This window comes from Schistocerca cancellata, chromosome 4, assembly GCF_023864275.1.
Source record: "Schistocerca cancellata isolate TAMUIC-IGC-003103 chromosome 4, iqSchCanc2.1, whole genome shotgun sequence".
In the NCBI taxonomy this organism is placed as follows: Eukaryota; Metazoa; Arthropoda; class Insecta; order Orthoptera; family Acrididae; genus Schistocerca; species Schistocerca cancellata.
This window is the reverse complement of record NC_064629.1, coordinates 778,036,347-778,053,634: the sequence shown is the minus strand read 5'-3', so window position 1 is coordinate 778,053,634 and position 17,288 is coordinate 778,036,347. Positions and strand designations below refer to the sequence as shown.

Below are 17,288 nucleotides of genomic sequence, written 5' to 3'. Positions count from 1 at the left end.
CCGGCAGATATTTTCAATTTAGTTTCTGCAGTGTGTAGATAGAATCGGTCCAAACGAACGCTGTCGTCACATTTTTCATTTGACGCCCAACGTCAACGGGAAGCGAAGGTTTGTTTCTGGTTACAAACGAAATTGTTGTTAAAGTGGAATTGTATGCGGCAGTTCGATAGAGCGGTCACGCATTAGTCTGGTGCGACATTCGATTTAGCGGTATGTCTTCACAGTAAAACACGAGGAACAACCAGTAGCGGTATTTCGGCGGAGACTCAGTAGCGCTGCTACATGGCGGTAGCAGACAGCGCGGGTCAGCGGGACACAGGAGGCGAAGACATGGCGCACAAAAGTTCTACTGTGTTTCACTGGCCCTGTCAATACATATTTCTAAACCTAATATCGCACTAGACTAATCTGAGACCGCTTTATCGAAGGGGCACCTAAAATTTCGATTTAAAAATCATTTTGGTGGTAACGGCAGACAAACCGACGCTTTCCGTTGACACTGGGAGTTGCATGAAAGACTTGATGAGTTTTTTGTTGTAAAAACGAAACTATGAATATCTGCCGAAACACCACAGAAAATGCACTTGAGGACTCTTAGGAGAGACACCGGTACATAGGGTATAAAAAAGGGCTGCCTAGAGATCGTTTAAGTGTTTGTCGCTGTACTTATCCTATGCTGACGCCCATAGTTGTGAATGCTACAATTCGGCACTAGAATGCGATAGGCATCACAATTACATAATCAACAGTGATTTTCCAAATATGTGGACATCTGACTGGGCCGCATCTTCTGCCTAACACTCACTGTGGAGAAACTTACGCTATTTTTCTCCATGAAGTACTACCGGAAATGAGAGAAATGTTGGAGAATATCCCGACTACATTCAGGCAACGAGCATGGTTCCAGCATTACGGGGCCCAACATCACTTTTTCTCTGATATCACAGAACGTTAGACAATGTTTACCACAATTGTTGGATTGGGAGAGCTACGCCAGCACGGTGGTCAATATGTTCTCCCGACCTCATGCCTATGAGTGTGTGTGTGTGGGGGGGGGGGGGGGAGGGGGGATGTAGCGTTTGGTGTACGAGACACCGACAGGCACTCCAGAAGAGGTCATTGCCCGTCTGGCTGAAGCTACAGCCATTTTCGCGAAACACTTCGTTGTTCTGAGAGCGTTAGACGATCATCAGCACACGAATGCCATTTGCGCGTTAGTGTAAACGCACTACATTGTCGGCGACATCTCACAATATTCTTCACACGGCAGTCTGAACTCCGTTCCTGAACATCAGCAGCGTCGAAACTACTTTGGGGCCCCATCGGGAAAACAGCGTACCTGTCACATTTTTGTCACATAAAAAACTGTTTCTTTTTATCTCCTCCAAAAACTCTAAAACGTTGTACATGTATTTTTTAGACACTGTATATTAGTAAAAGCTGTGTTAAATAGATATAGTATAGAAAATAGCTGCATTAAATATGTCTGTCTTCTTTTTTCAACAGATGCAGAGATTTTTATTACAAAACGAACTGCTGATACAACCGCAAAATGTTACTTTTTATCGCATCAGCAGTAACGACTGTGATATTTTTTGGATATATTCCATTGCAAGCAGACTGCGGCAATCCTACGTATTTTAATATTGGCGGCGTCTTAAGCAATAACGACAGTATATTTAACTTCCAGCAGACTATTTCCGTAAGTAAACTTTTCACAAAAACTGGACATTATAACTGTAAACTAGTTGTAAGGACTTTTTCTCCAAGGCACAAAAATAAAAAGATAAGTGATGTGTTGTTTCCTTTGTAATTCAACCGTATGAAATAGTATTTATTGCACGATAGTCCACAAGTGTGATGTGTGACTGAGGGAGTTAATCGTGAGGCGACGTCTAACTCTGGGCTTTCTGCGACTTGAACAATGTTAACATGTGTGTAGAATAACAGGTATAATAAAGGACTCTACTAATAACATAAAATGTTTAGTGTACTCTGTGGATTCGAAGTATGTAAAAGATTAAATAAAACTCATTAAAAGAAACTTTTATTAATACACGACAAGAGCCTTACACCAATATTATTTGCGGATGATTTGCTAATCGTGAGCGGTTCAGAATCACTACATATTATAAATATTGATGTATGTATGTACGTTCGGCATCACCTCCTAAGCTACTATATAGATTTCAACCAAACTTGACATACATATCACTTTCCTCACGAAAGAAGCTCACGGCGGGCAAGAACCACCACCCTCTGAAAGAGGTGGGGATGGGAATAAAATAGAAACACTACGCTCCACACGCAAATACCCAGAGTGTATTCATCCAGTATTTGAGAATGAGAGCACTTAGCGACTTGCTACAAACTTTACACATAATTTTCAACTTCCACGAAACTTTTTCTCTTTCGCTAGCCCCCGCCCCCCCATAGCTCTATTCGTAGCACGTTTCGCAGAGAGTACCCACATTTACTACTGAATGTACCTGCAAAGTATCATTGCACCGCACATAGGTCAGCAGGAGATATGACGTCATAAACATTGATACACATACTATCATATCCACCAAACAATATTTGTGCAATACATTATTCTCGGTCAATTAATGTTTTCGCAATTATAATCGCCCGTCATTCAAATTAAAGTTAGAAGAACAGTGATTGCACTAGCAGAAAGGAGAGGTAATTTCCTATTAGAATAATAGAATTATCTGCACAAAGGAATGCATAATCCTACTTAATTAGGCTTAAGCTACCATAAGGATAACTTTCTTCTGGGATAATTTGAGACTAATGATGGGTAATTTCAGGAAATGCACGCACAGGTTATTTAAGAGCCAGCTTGATGCTAAAGAGGGGTCTCAGTTTGTGACAACGACAAGTCTAGCTCCACATTAACGATATAGAAATTGTAATTTTCTTATGTGGCATATTGTGAGATCAATGACAGGTAATTTCGGAAAGTAGAAACCGAGGGTATTTGCAGGATCTGTGGCCAACGTTAAGATGGCTCCTCTATCTTTTTCCCTTGAGGAGCAAGGGATATTAAACGCCGGCCAAGTCCTGCGGTCCATCATTCGGAACTATCCAGCTGGGTCCATTCCTGGGGATCGCATCTACACTGCAACGTGGCGTCGCTCCAGCAGCCGTCAGCGATAACACTCAACAGCAGCCGCACCGAGTTTCCACCCATCTTCCTCGGAATCCTTGCCTCAACCGACACTTGCCTCCCTATGACACAGTGACACTAGACAGGTAGTTCTTCTGTGGAATTTAAACTGTGTGCTTGTGCCACATACTAACCACCGCGACCCACATCACTACAGACTGATTCTGTCATACTAATATCAGATCAGGACGATCTTTCAGTAGCGTTACTCAGACTCTGCCTTATATTAAACTTCGCCTTTGTGTATTGTCCAAATGAAAGTGTACTTAAATGCTACCTTGGAATTATCACTCAATAATTAATTGTTTGCATGTGCACTACGAAGGACGTAACAGTTGGCGATGAGGGTAAAAAGTCACCATCCCCAGTGTAGTCGTCTGGCGTCACAGCAACTGGATCGAGCTGCTGCCGTGTCCCACCCATACACTGCCCTCATACGGCTCAGCCTGGTGCTACCCCAGCCACTTTGCACCTTCACCAGGAAGTTGCAGCTACGCGCGCCCTTTCTCATGAAGACGGCGTAGCACTTCATGCCTCTTCTCTTCTTGGTGACTTGCGACAACTCGATATTTTCCTCTATCCCCTTGATGCTTCTCCTACTCTCCTTCATTTCCTGTGGTGTAAATAACTTTAGTACCCCTTCACATGCATCACCTCTTTTGCATTTTATTCTGACAGTGTAGATCATTGCTTGTGTTCCACCATACACTTTTCATTGTGTCTTTCACATCCGCCGAGGTTCTTCTGGTCTTTTTACTCGTGTCCTGTTACGCATGTCACTTTTCTGGGCCATCAATCCTGACTCTGGGGAAGCCCTTGCAGTTCTTTCCATGCGCTTCTCGTGCCCAGTTTTGTAGCTCAGGAAAAATCCACCAGTGTCCGCCCTCTGCGCCCTTGCAGGGTCTTCAACATGCATTCCATTTTGTGTCGTCATCCATGGCGTTTCAGGCCTCCTGGCCATTCTTTCTGTCAACACGCATAGTCCTTCTGCCACCCATCCCCATCTCCACCCTCTGGGCATATCACTCACCACTTTTTTTTGCTTTTTTTCTGGTGACCACTGTCACATGGGATTAGTGACCATATCAAGTGTCAGGTGGCCACATTGGTCGAGCCCTATCTCCTAGTGCCACCTCGCACCGTCACACCTCAGGTGGTCTCATAGGCTGAGCCCTATTCCCCAGTAGTACCATGCCAGCAGTACCAGGAGACAGGGCTCAGCTGCTCTAGCTACTGACGCTACTCTAGCCTTGGCACTGTTGCGCCTCAAGTTCATTGGTTGAGCCCTGCCCCAGTACTGCCAGCGCCTTGCTGGTGCTATGCTATCCTTTGCATCACTGTACCTCAGTCAGTCACATTGGTTGAGCCCTGTCTCCGAGTACCAACACCATCTCACCGACGCCACGTCTGCCATTGTCACCGTAACTCCTCCGGCAGCCACATTGGTCATGCCTTTCCTTCCATCTCTGCTGGAACACCACCAATGCCATTCCAGCCCTTCAGCACCATTACACCCTGAGTGGCGGCATTTATCAACTCTTGCGTTCCAGTGCTGCTGGCATCTTGCCAACTGCATGCTGGCCCATTGGCACCATCATGCCCTTGGCAGCTGCATTGATCAAGCCTTGCCTTCTACTGCCACCAGCACCGCACTGGCGCATCAGGACCATGAACTCAGCCCCCAGCTACACTGATCGGGTCTTGCCTTCCTTTGCCTATACAAAGACCATGCAGATTTTTCCATAGCACAGCTGATCTACTTATGTTGTCGGTTACCCAAGGTTCAGGGTTCCTTCTTATTTTTCCAATCTTTAGGGGAGCATATTTGTCATATAGTTGAATAAGTTTTTTAGTAAATCCATACAGTCTTTAGTTGTGCCTTAAAGGGAGTAGATGATGTCCCCCACACTACTTCTTGGATGTCAGTTGCAAGTTCAGATAAATTAATGCGTTTTAAGTCACCGTCTACAGTCAGATGTGATTTTTTTCTGGGACATTCTACTCGTAGTGAGTACGTCACGGACAGATATTCCAGGTGAAGATATTTGAGAGGAATGAGTTGCTCTGTTGGGGGATTTCATTGCGAATATATCAATGTGAGTGTGATTCTTTGTATGATAGGTGGGAGAGAGTTAAAGTAGTGACACTTTTGAAGAAAAAAGCATCTGCTTAAATTTCACACTGGAACGACTATTGTGTAGAAACTTTTCTCGCATGTCGATCCGAGACTTGAAAGAGCAGTTAAGAAGCAGGCAAACCTGCTTGCTTTACCGTATTTGTAGAGTACACACATCGGGTACTTTCTGTTAAGGAATTTGATCTCTATGAACATATTTTTCAATCAGACCATAAGTACGCCCCTACTCCACTCTGTTATACGTGTCGTGTCTTAGGAAGATGTAGTTCAAAAATAGCTCTGAGCACTATGGGACTTAAATCTACGGTCATCAGTCCCCTTGAACTTAGAACTACTTAAACCTAACTAACCTAAGGACATCGCACAACACCCAGTCATCACGAGGCAGATAAAATCCCTGACCCCGCCGGGAATTGAACCCGGTAACCCGGGCGCGGGAAGCGAGAACGCTACCGCACGACCACGAGCTGCGGACGAAGATTTAGTCTTTTGGATTTCCTGAACTTGTGGGAATACTTGGTTTGAGCCTGGTTTCCCACTGAAGTATTACGTGGATGTCTGTCTCGAGATACATGGCAGAACTCGTCGATATCAGCTGACAGAAACTGGATATTTGCGTGCGCAGTGTGGAGCTTGGTAAGTTCAGATGCAAAGCTCACGAGAATGCCGCTGCTAGATATTAGCTGTGCAAGTGCTGGCGAGGAAACAGAGCAAAGCGAAGCTCGCTGCGGTAGGGGCGTGGGTTCGCAGAAGTGAGTGTGGCACGTACAAGGGACAAGGGAGGTTTAGTTGCCAAATCCAGCGGGCTTTGCAGCGGTCGTCAGGAAAAGGTAGGAAAAGAAACACAGTAAACAGAGCTGGAATAATCTGTGCCCAACAGTACTGAAAGCAAGATAAACGGAACAAAAACAGATTGTACTATTAATGGCGCTACTGATCAGTAGCAATAACAACACGATAATAAATTGCTAAAATAAAAATGGAAGTAGCCTTAAGTTGGTACAGTAAGTGACAAAGTAAATAAGAAATGATAAAAAACAGGACTTAGTAATGGAGCGGCAAACAAAAGTTAACATATTAGTTAAGTTATGTTTAATTATAATGTACAATAATAATATAAACACTCAAACTACCAGAAGAAAGTTTTGACATATTCGTAGCTCCTAAATCACAGGCTTTCGAATTCATTTGTACTGCAAATTGATCTTTTTTCCATTTTCAGTCTTCACCATTATCATGCCATTATTTGTCCGTACGTTTTGTAGCCCAAATCTCGAAATCACGTTGTTAAAAATGCTTACTCTTTCAGAGGCGAGATCCTCTCTTACTGTAGGACTTCTTCGCTTAAAAATGAACACAAACACACAAACTTTTATTGTATGGTAACCGGTTTCAGTTAGTTTTTGACCATCTTCAGACTCTTGTACCATGACTGTCAGCGGTGCTGGTGATTGGTGCGGGTGTTATAACTCCACGGAAGTCAACTGCTCAACTGTTATAACACCCACTTCAGTCACCGCCACCACCTGACATCCAGGTATGAGGGTCTGAAGATGGTCAAAAACTGACCGCAACCGGTTACTACAAAATAAATTTTTTTGCTGTCGAGCCTGTCTGTGTTCATTTTTAAAGCACTTTTTGCCAGACCGCTGTTCTCCACGATAAATGTTCTCAGAAATTACCTTCTTCTTCGCTCTTAAGATTTCGGATCTTTTCCTTCATGACACGAATTTCAGTATTAGTGGCCTAGGTTTTGTAGACCCTGGTGTCCTACATCACACTCTGACTTCTATCAAAATCATGCAGTGTCACCTGCAGACGTAGCTTCTTCGCACAAGATTCGTCACTAACTCGTCTGTACTCTCTGCTATTCTTCGAAATCCCGAACAGTCTGAGATTATTGCTTCTCTGTTATAGTTCTAGTTCGTCAGACTTTTCGAACAGTTTCTGTTCGAGCAATGGTCCTCCATCTTCAATTTCTTTTAGTTATTCTTTCAGAGCACGGTTCTCGCTCGCATTCGCCCACAAAGTTTGCTGTATTTTGTCCATCACTGCTGTAGCTACAGTATCAGTGATGGTCTGGACAGCAGTTCCAAACGTGTCCTGTGGTTGTAGAGCGGCACTAACCTCAGCCTTGACGAGTGCGGCGACTTCAGCGATGCTGGGCGATGCGGCCGCAACTGCTGGTGTCGGCTCGCCCCAGCATTCTCGGCGGCCTGGCCATTGGCGGTGCTGCGCATTGCTCGACGCTTTTCCATTATGAGAGCAGATTCAGGTAACATACAGTCAAAATGAATTAATAATGTGACACAAGGCACTCGTAACACGAATCCTGAATATAGAAAACAGCCTAACTGCTTAATAACACCTCCAAATTTCAGGTAAGTTTGCGAACTGAGCTAGGACAGATCACCCACTTGCGAGCCATCTTATAAATCTAGGCCATTTTTAAGGGCCCGGAAGAGTGATAATCGCATGGGGAGAGACTAGGACTACAGGGAGGGGGAGTGGTGGATGTGCTCGAGTGTCCCCCCTCTTGAGTTGGCGCAACTTCTGCAGTATGGTGACGCGCGTTAGCATAACAGCAGCCGTTGTCTCATGGAACTTGTCGCACTATTTCACAAAGGTGGTTTTCGACATCCATGTTTCCCCCATACACGTTCTCCAATTTCCTATGGATGTCTCTCAGTGTTTGTTCTTCGGCAGCCAAGAAAAGAATAGCGGCATTCTGTTGCGGTTTGGACGCATTTGGTAATGACGTCACCATAGTTCACGTTTCTCCATATTCCTCATGCACGTCGGAAAGATTAGATTCCCACACCAGTCTCTTGCTTGGTGCTTATACTCTATACCCGCATTGGCGTCGCGCTACATTTCATACATGCTGCAGCAACTTCCTCAAACGGAAACTCTTGTTTGCCCGTTACAGGGAGAAATGGGAAAGCCCAGAAGAGATGTACATGTTGTTGCTTTCTGAGGCAGGCCTTTTCATTTCTTCACAGTAGTGCTGCGGGTCCGGAAATGGACTTTCAGAATCTAGATTTAATAATTTAACACAGTACTCTTCCGAATTTGAGTGACAAAATAAGCAAAATAAGTTGTGTGTAATAATTATCCCCGATAGAACACTTCACTCAACATGTTGTAACGTAATACTGCTTCTGAGTATGGCATACACAGTCAACATCGAGATGCACTTCTTAATTTCTTTGTTTATTGTATGTCTCCATACTTATATATGGTCCTTTTTTGTAGTTTTAATATCGAACCATAGGGAATCCTACAGATCGGTACGCATATTCCACGGGTCGGGATCGATTGTCTCCATGTGTAACGTTGTTCATTGCTTTCACTAACGTGAATGCTAGTATTTGGGAAAAGAAAAAGATTATCGCAGCGAGGATAAAACTACAATTAGTTCTTTCATTTTTTCTATTTTTCATTAACATTAGAAAGTACAATAACACCATACTGATGATGGTTAGGATTAGGAGGTTAAACACACCTTCTGTTGAGTATAAATATTTGGTTACAGGCTCAATCCTGATACAACGTGACAACAGCATAACTGAGAACAAATATTTACTATTAATACCCAGTAACTTCTGTTTTCAGAACCTGAACTTTGCGGAGCATATAGTGCCGAAAGGCATCACGTACTATGCGACTGCAATGCAGATGGATCCAAATCCAATACGAACAGCCCTTAGTGTGTGCAACCTCCTCATAGCACAAAGAGTAAGTAAGAAATGACAATAATATGACTTTCTCTGTAATTTTGTATGTTAGACATCAAAAGAATAGACTGTAATCAGTTGTTTCGGAGGAATGGATTTCGCGTGCACATTTCAATACTCTGTGTGTATTACGCAATTTAGTTAGCACCTTTGCCAATCACAGCTTTTTCTCTTTTAAAAATGTGGTTCGGAGCGAGAGAGAACACAATGGAAGTAACACAAAACGTAGAGCGAGCACTTCAAAATACGAATGTTGTGTTGTTAAGCACCCAAGCACAGCTAAAATCCATGTTCTCTCTCTCTCTCTCTCTCTCTCTCTCTCTCTCTCTCTCTCTGTGTGTGTGTGTGTGTGTGTGTGTGTGTGTGTGAAATAGAGGTTACAGAAGTAAACAATGAGATGAATATAAAAATGTTGAGGAAATTTCTTCTGCATAAATTAATGTTTAGTTCCATTCCGTCAAAAATTAGATACGAGGATTGTAACTTTAATATTGGCAACTACTTATTTACAGCTCGTACAAAACAGGTACGTGTTTCAAAGTTTTACTGACCTTCAAAGTAGTCACCGGCATTGTGTATAACCCGTTTCCAACTAGGTGGAAGTCATAGGCTAGTCTTAGCAGAGCCAGTTGTGTTGACAGTTCGAGCGGCGCGGTCTATTGCCAGACGAATTTGTAGCAGTTCTGAAGAGAATGCCGTGAAGTATTTCCTTCAGTTTAGAAATCGCGTTGAACTCACGAGGGCTTAATTCAGCGAAGTTCAGTAGGTTGTATAGCACTTAGCAGCCCAATCAGTCAAACAAATCAGTAACAGCTTGCACTGTACGTGCTTGAGCATTGTCCTGCAAAATGGCCAGGTCCTGCAGAAAGTGTCATCACTTCTGTCTCTAAGCTAGTCATAGGTTGTGTTCCAAAAGTGAACAGCATAGAGACAGAAGTGATTACACTTTCTGCGGGACCTGACCATCATTTTGCAGGACAATGCTCAAGCATGTACAGTGCAAGCTGTTACTGATTTGTTTGACTGATGGGGCTGCTAAGTGCTGTACCACCTACTGCACTCCCCTGACGTAAGCCCCCGTGAGTTCAACTCGATTTCTAAACCGAAGGAAACACTTCACGGAATTCGCTTCAGAACTGCTACAAACTCGTCGGGAATAGACCGCGCCGCTCGAACTGTCAACACAACCGGCACTGCTAAGAGTATCCTACGACTCCCACATCGCTGGCAACGGGTTATACACAATGCTGGTGATTACTTTGAAGGTCAGTAAAACTTTGAAACACGTATCTATTTTGTACGAGCTGTAGATAAATAGTTGCCACTGTTAAAGTTCCAACCCTCGTAGATTAGAAAAACACATACCTCAGAACTGACAGACTTCGACGCAGACGCAAACCAGTTTCCGTGAAATCTTCTAAACTTACAGAAATTTAATTTTTTCTGGATAAAAAATGGCTGTGAGCACTATGGGACTTAACGTCTGAGGTCATCAGTCCCCTAGAACTTAGAACTACTTAAACCTAACTAACCTAAGGACATCACACACATCTATGCCCAAGGCAGGATTCGAACCTGCGACCGTAGCGGTCGCGTGGTTCCAGACTGTAGCGCCTTGAACCGCTCGGCCACTCCAGCCGGCTTTTCTGGATCGAGGTAGGATGTTCAGTATGGTTCAACATTAATGTCTAATATTTTAGTCCTGCCCAAGATCTCTGCTCATGAGATATATTGCCATCATTCCCGTAAGACAGCAGTACAAAATCGTTTCATCTGCCAATTCCACCCTTTGTAGCAGATTTGAATGTAAAAGAAATCCCGACATCATCTATGCCGACTTTCCTAATACGCAAAAATAAGCTTGATGAATAACCGCCTCTGCCTATAAACAAGTTAAATGAACATTTCGATTCAGTCACGAGCAGACATTCACCACGGTCTGCTTCCTTGAAAGGCGTTATCAGTGAGAGATTAGACCACCAGCCCATTCAGCTGAATACTTAACGCTGCTGGCAGTAAAATTGGCAAGGGAGGACAGAGAATGAGAATTCTTCGCCTTCTGCAAAGTTGACTGTCAAGCCCCCATCAGATTAGTAGTTTACAGTTGCGAAGGCGAATGTTGGTAACTTGTGGGGTGGGAGAGAATTTCTTAGAAACGTGATGGAAAAGAGAAATGAGCGAAGATTTACAACAATTTCTAATTTGTCAAAAATACAGAATAGTTCCAACCAGTATTGCAAGGAGTATCATTGCTGGCTGCCGAAAGATTGCAGGAGTAAGAGCACTGAAGAATGAATGTTCCCGAAACAGAAAAGAATTGGTTTTATTCTGCTGTTTTCATGTATTCCACCAACTTGTAATATTCCACCTATTGATGGAAATTGTCGCCTGAGTTGCTTCACTCTATGAGCACCAATGACACCGTCTGTCATACAACGCATCAGGTCCACCAGCACTTACGCATCTTCAACGCGATGCGCAATCCTACACCACAGGAAATAAAAACCGAAAGCCACCACCGCCCATCGATCGCGTGCGTTTTCTCGAGCTCATTTTCAGAAGCAATCATCAGAAGTTTTCCTTGAGAGTGAGTTCCGAAGTCCTCGCCATCTCTGGGGATACTGATATTCGCTAAAATCCATCAAATTCGAATACAGGGTCCACTGCAGTACATATGTTTTATTTCGGCCATCCGACATACTCTTTTCAAAGCAATCTAACTGTCACACACAGTGTAAACAACACTGAGATTGTCTGACGAGCTTCTAATGTGGTTGTTTCTTTTTTTATTTAAAATTAAAGATTTGTTTATACCATAAATATGTTTTGTTCGTTGTTGATCGCTGGTAAATCCCATCATTTTTCCCTCTCACTACAAATTCGACCACCAGTGACTTAAATCCCGCACTCTGCTGTTCAGTATAACCACTGATTGTAGGAGACTGAACTGGAAATCCATGCGCAGGAGTGACATTTTTCTTCAAATAACTGGAAGTCCGCAAGGGAGAGGGTGGGGATATAATATTTTTCTTCAAAAACTGCTTGGGCATAGTTCTTTATTTCCAGCTCCATACTTGATTTCCATACTTACTACATTTTTGGCACTCTATGAATGGCTATATTTTGTGTTCATTATGTGACCTCTGTGTAATGTCTGCCGTGGCTCTCGGAGTCATAACCTATGTGAAATTAGTTTTTCCTCTCCATGTGGGATTAGGAGACGTCACAACTGTCAAGTTACGAATAAAATACTTAACTCATATACATTTATTGTCGATTATAACTGCAAATGACAGTTCAGTATGAAATTACAACCAAACCTGTCTTCACATACAGAAGAGCGGAATTTGACGAATACACAAAATGGTTCAAATGGCTGTAAGCACTATGGGACTTAACATCTGAGGTCATCAGTCCCCTAGACTTAGAATTACTTAAACCTGACTAACCTAAGGACATCACACACATCCATGCCCGAGGCAAGATTCGAACCTGCGACCGTTGCAGCAGCGCGGTTCCGGACTGAAGCGCCTACAATCGCTCGGTCACAGTGACCGGCACGAATACACAAGTTCAATGTGTAACCCTTGACCCGTCATTTCTGTGTAGTTGAGCTATCCAGTCCTTTCACTAGAGCTACAACGACGTTAGGTACATAAGGAGGCTTATACCATTTTGGTACCACCCACTGCCGGCCAATAATAATCTGATCGAGATGGAGATAATTTGTCATGAACTTCCTGGTGTAGAACATTTTATTTTAACGAGAATTTTTCTTGTGCCTTCACACTCAAAAGAAAACATTAAATGTTTACCCAGCACTGAACGGAGGCTTGGTTCATGATCCAAGCTAATTTCGATAACAGCCATTGCCATACAGTACTGAGAAGAGTCAGAGTACATAATGACTCCACAATAAAATGAATTTTTTCCATAATGTTACGGTTGAACTCCGTGACCGTTTCTTTTTAGGGTGTAGAATAATAACCACTACCACGCATTTTATTTAACACACCACCAGTGTCGGGTTTCTGCCCATCTTCAAGTAGTTTACATTCAATTAAATGTTTACGTACTCAAGATTGGATATAATTGTTTAGATAAAAACCAAACCCGGTTGGCCATATAGATTTAGATTTTCTGTGATTTCCCTAAATTGCGCCGGCCAGAGTGGCCGAGCGGTTCTAGGCGCTACAGTCTGGAACCGCGCCACCGTTACGGTTGCAGGTTCGAATCCTGCCTCGGGCATGGATGTGTGTGATGTCCTTAGGTTAGTTGGGTTTAAGTAGTTCTATGTTATAGGGGACTGATGACCTTATCAGTTAAGTCCCATAGTGCTCAGAGCCATTTGAACCATTTTGAACCCTAAATTGCTCCTGGTAAGTGCAGGAATGATTCCTTTGAAAAGGTCAGGGGCGATTTCCTTCCCCATCCTTTTGTAATCCTAGCTTGTGCTCCGTCTCTAACAATCGAATTTTCGACAGGAAATTAAACTCTAATCTTCCTTCCTTTTAAAACGTTTGAAAGAAGAGTACAGAACGGACGAGTACAGAGCGGACGAGTACAGGACGGACGAGTACGAGTACAGAAATTTAACGCTTGTTGATATTGGTGTTCGCGTAAGGACCACGAAGATAAGATGAGAGAAATCAGGGTTCGTACGGAGGCTCGCAGATAGTGGTTTTTCCGTCGCTCTGTTTGCGAGTGGAACAAGAAAGAGATGACTTGAAGTGCTACGTCTGCCATTACCCCACGGTAGCTTGCGATGTATGTATGTAGATGCGGATGTAAAACGAGCACGAGAACCCCAATTTGTGGTATTTACACAGCAATAGGACGTTCCCGCCGCCTTGACTGTTAATTTTAGCACATTTCTCGAATACTTTTGTGAAAAGACTCAGCGCTAACAGTAACAAGAGTCATATTATTGTGATGAGACTGTACTCATCTTTCAAGAGCTTTCGAAGCCCCAAAAAAGTATACTGTAACATTTCAGTAAAACAAATACACTTCATTCAGCATCTCGATTGTCACAAAAGTTGAAGGTTTAACAAGCAAGAAAATTACGTGCCCATCAGCGCACTTTCACTTGCCGAAAACCTCGTTTAGATATCTTGAACTATTCACAAAGTAAAATGTGTACTTCATCTTAATACAGTTAAGAAAGCATAATGATGTTCACAATTCAAAATCTGTAAAAACGGTGATCCAAATTAATCTTCATTAAAAACTGTTGTCCAGGGGCATCTTCTGAGTAAATTGGTATGAGGAACTAGTGGTCTCCGGTGGCTCGCTGAGAGCTTATGATTTAATGGTTATTTATTTCGTACGTTACCTTTCCTTCTGTGAAAACAACTACACAACAGTGCAAAAGCCTATGTTACGCAATTATCTAAACGTATAACATAAAACAGAGTGAAATACAAGAGAACTCTCAGATGAAACACGAACACAGTTCGGCATGGCGTCGTCGTATGTATGTCCATACTGTTGTGCATCATTGTTAAGTACGACTAATACCTCATGAAGAGTAGACCTAAGATAGAACCGAGCAATACTGAATCCAAGATTTCGGGCGAATAGTGACATGGGCGTTCATGCTGACAGCAGTAAGCACCGTGGATGAATGGAATATGTTCGATTTCACAGAGCGCATACCGTTGACATTTGCACCGTTTTGCATTAGTTTTAGTGGAATAAAGATACGAACCAAAGTTGGGCAAGAAGCCAAACTAAGTGTAATAACTTTGCAACGAGCCACAGAGGACTGTGAGTCCTTCATATCAAAATACTAAAAAGGTATACCGAGCGAGATGGCGCAGTGGTTAGACACTGGACTCGCATTCGGGAGGACGACGGTTCAATCCCGCGTCCGGCCATCCTGATTTAGGTTTTCCGTGATTTCCCTAAATCACTCCAGGCAAATGCCGGGATGGTTCCCTTGAAAGGGCACGGCCGACTTCCTTCCCCATCCTTCCCTAATTCGATGAGACCGATGACCACGCTGTCTGGTCTCTTTCCCCACACAACCAACCAACCAACTTAAAAGGTATCCCTGACAAACGCTGAAAGTTTCTGCTTAGAAAACGATCAACACTACTGTTGATAAACATTTTAATTACTTGCCTAATGATATAAACTGCCTAACGGATAGCAAAGCTAAATTTGAAAGTCAGTTAACTTTTCCCTTTTCAATCCCTGTCTCATAGAATAATCTTTATTTACGTGAGCTTATTTTTAATTGGTAAATATGAAACTATATTCAGATATGAATAAAGTTAATTAACTAGTAAAGTAGCTCTTTTGCGACTTTACTAGCTGGTGTAGTACTAAACTAAATTAATGCTTCTGTACTCGTGCAACATTCCACTATATATTGTAACACAGCTATTCATTACAATTTTCCGGCGTTGGTGATAATTTTGTGCTTAAAATTAGTTACTTTATTCTTAACTTTTCAAACGTGTTATAGTTAGCCGAAATTATCCTGAATGTATTTAATATTTTAAGAGATGCAACTTTTCAAGATATAATTACATTTAATAATTAAGAAAAGCTGATTAAAACGGAAAGCCTGAAATGTAACATTTGAGCTTTATCTCTTTCTTTTAGTGCAGAAAAAGACCAAAAAACGGTTCAGTATCATGTCATCTTTACTTAACTTCAAATTAATCTATATAAAGTGTTAATCCGAACGAGGAACGGGTATTAGTGCACCCGTTCCTCGTTCAGACCTACTGCTATAATATTGTCTTGGAACTCTTCCATTTGGTCCGTGTTTGCATAGAAAAACAGTAATATCACAAAGCGAGTCCGCCTTGATGCAAAACACCTTGTTATTCGTTTATTTCTTTATTATCCCAAACTAGTTTCGGCGACAAATATCACCATCATCAATGGGATTTTTTAAATCTAAAACATGCAGAAAAGGGTATGGTTGTACAAACACAGTAAAACATTATTACATTTTTACAAATCGTCAGCTGCTGACATACGAAGTTCACCTTTGAGTATTTGTTTGCTAACAGCCGCTCACATGATTGCAGATGACATGATGTTCGCTAAGTAAAAAAACGGCAACAGAAAAAAGAGAACAGAAAATATGTCACAAACAGCGCCAATAATTACTTAAAACATGCTGTAGCGTACAATAAATAAGGTAGTATGAAAGTATCAATATAAAACTATATTTCAAAAGACGATTTATAAAAATGTAATAATGTTTTGCTGTGCTTGTACAACCATACCATTTTCTGCATGTTTTTGATTTTAAAAAACCCACTGATGGTGATATTTGTCGCCGAAACTAGTTTGAGATAATAAAGAAATAAACGAATAACAAGATGTTTTACATCAAGGCGGACTCAGTTTGTGATATTACTGTTAGTCCTACTGCTATAAAGAAAATTGGATTTACAGCTTCTAGATATGCCTTTTTTTGTCACTCAGGTGTATGCAGTAATTGTCTCTCACCCGTTAACTGGTGACCTTTCTCCCGCTGCCGTGTCCTATACAAGTGGATTTTATCACATTCCTGTGATTGGAATTTCTTCAAGAGATTCAGCATTCTCCGACAAGGTAAAACCGTTCACATGCTTCAACTTTTCGTTTTAAAATATCAGTATATAGATGGAATAGTGACATGTTTCTCTCTGCATCTCGGTTCTACTTGTCGTTGCAGAGAAATTTGTTTCTTCTTCGATACAGTGTTAGGTGCCATACTATAATTATTAATAGCGTTACAAAGCAGAACCTGCCTCTGTTAAGTAAAGGAATAAAACACTGAATTTTCCGTTTCTATTTGAGTGTTTTTAAGAGCATTCTTCCGTACTGCAAACGGAGGTTTAAGTATGCAAGCTGCAAGTACTGCCATACATACGTGTTCGTCAGATCTTCACGTCAGCGATTAACCAATTCTTTGCATGTTTAGAAAGTACACTGATTACAATTTATTCAGCGTGAGTTTTGATATGATAAATTTTGTATGGTCACGCATAGGTGAGTGACATTGCACGGCATCGCGTATGTAATCTCAAATGGGAAAATTTTACTTGATTTGTCTCTCACGCCGCCAAAAAGTACCACAGTTTGGTCGACTTGATATGTGATAGATTTCTGGTAACGGTACAACCATTAGGAATTAGCCTCTGTATGTCCGACTTATTAGAGATGGTTGCAGGACTCGGTTGTCCGATACAGGATGCCAAATTAAACACCTTTCAGCTGCCTGCTGTCCAACCTT

General features: G+C 42.2%; 1 protein-coding gene across 1 annotated transcript in view; it reads left to right on the top strand.

Annotated features, from left to right (window-relative positions):
- LOC126184960 (glutamate [NMDA] receptor subunit 1) overlaps positions 1–17,288 on the top strand; it is a 513,057-nt gene that overhangs the window by 149,816 nt on the left and 345,953 nt on the right. The window contains exons 2-4 of the mRNA XM_049927654.1: positions 1,507–1,702; positions 8,925–9,047; positions 16,496–16,624. Coding sequence (XP_049783611.1) covers positions 1,553–1,702; positions 8,925–9,047; positions 16,496–16,624 — 402 coding nt within the window. The 5' untranslated portion in view covers positions 1,507–1,552. The remainder of the gene's footprint in view (positions 1–1,506; positions 1,703–8,924; positions 9,048–16,495; positions 16,625–17,288) is intronic.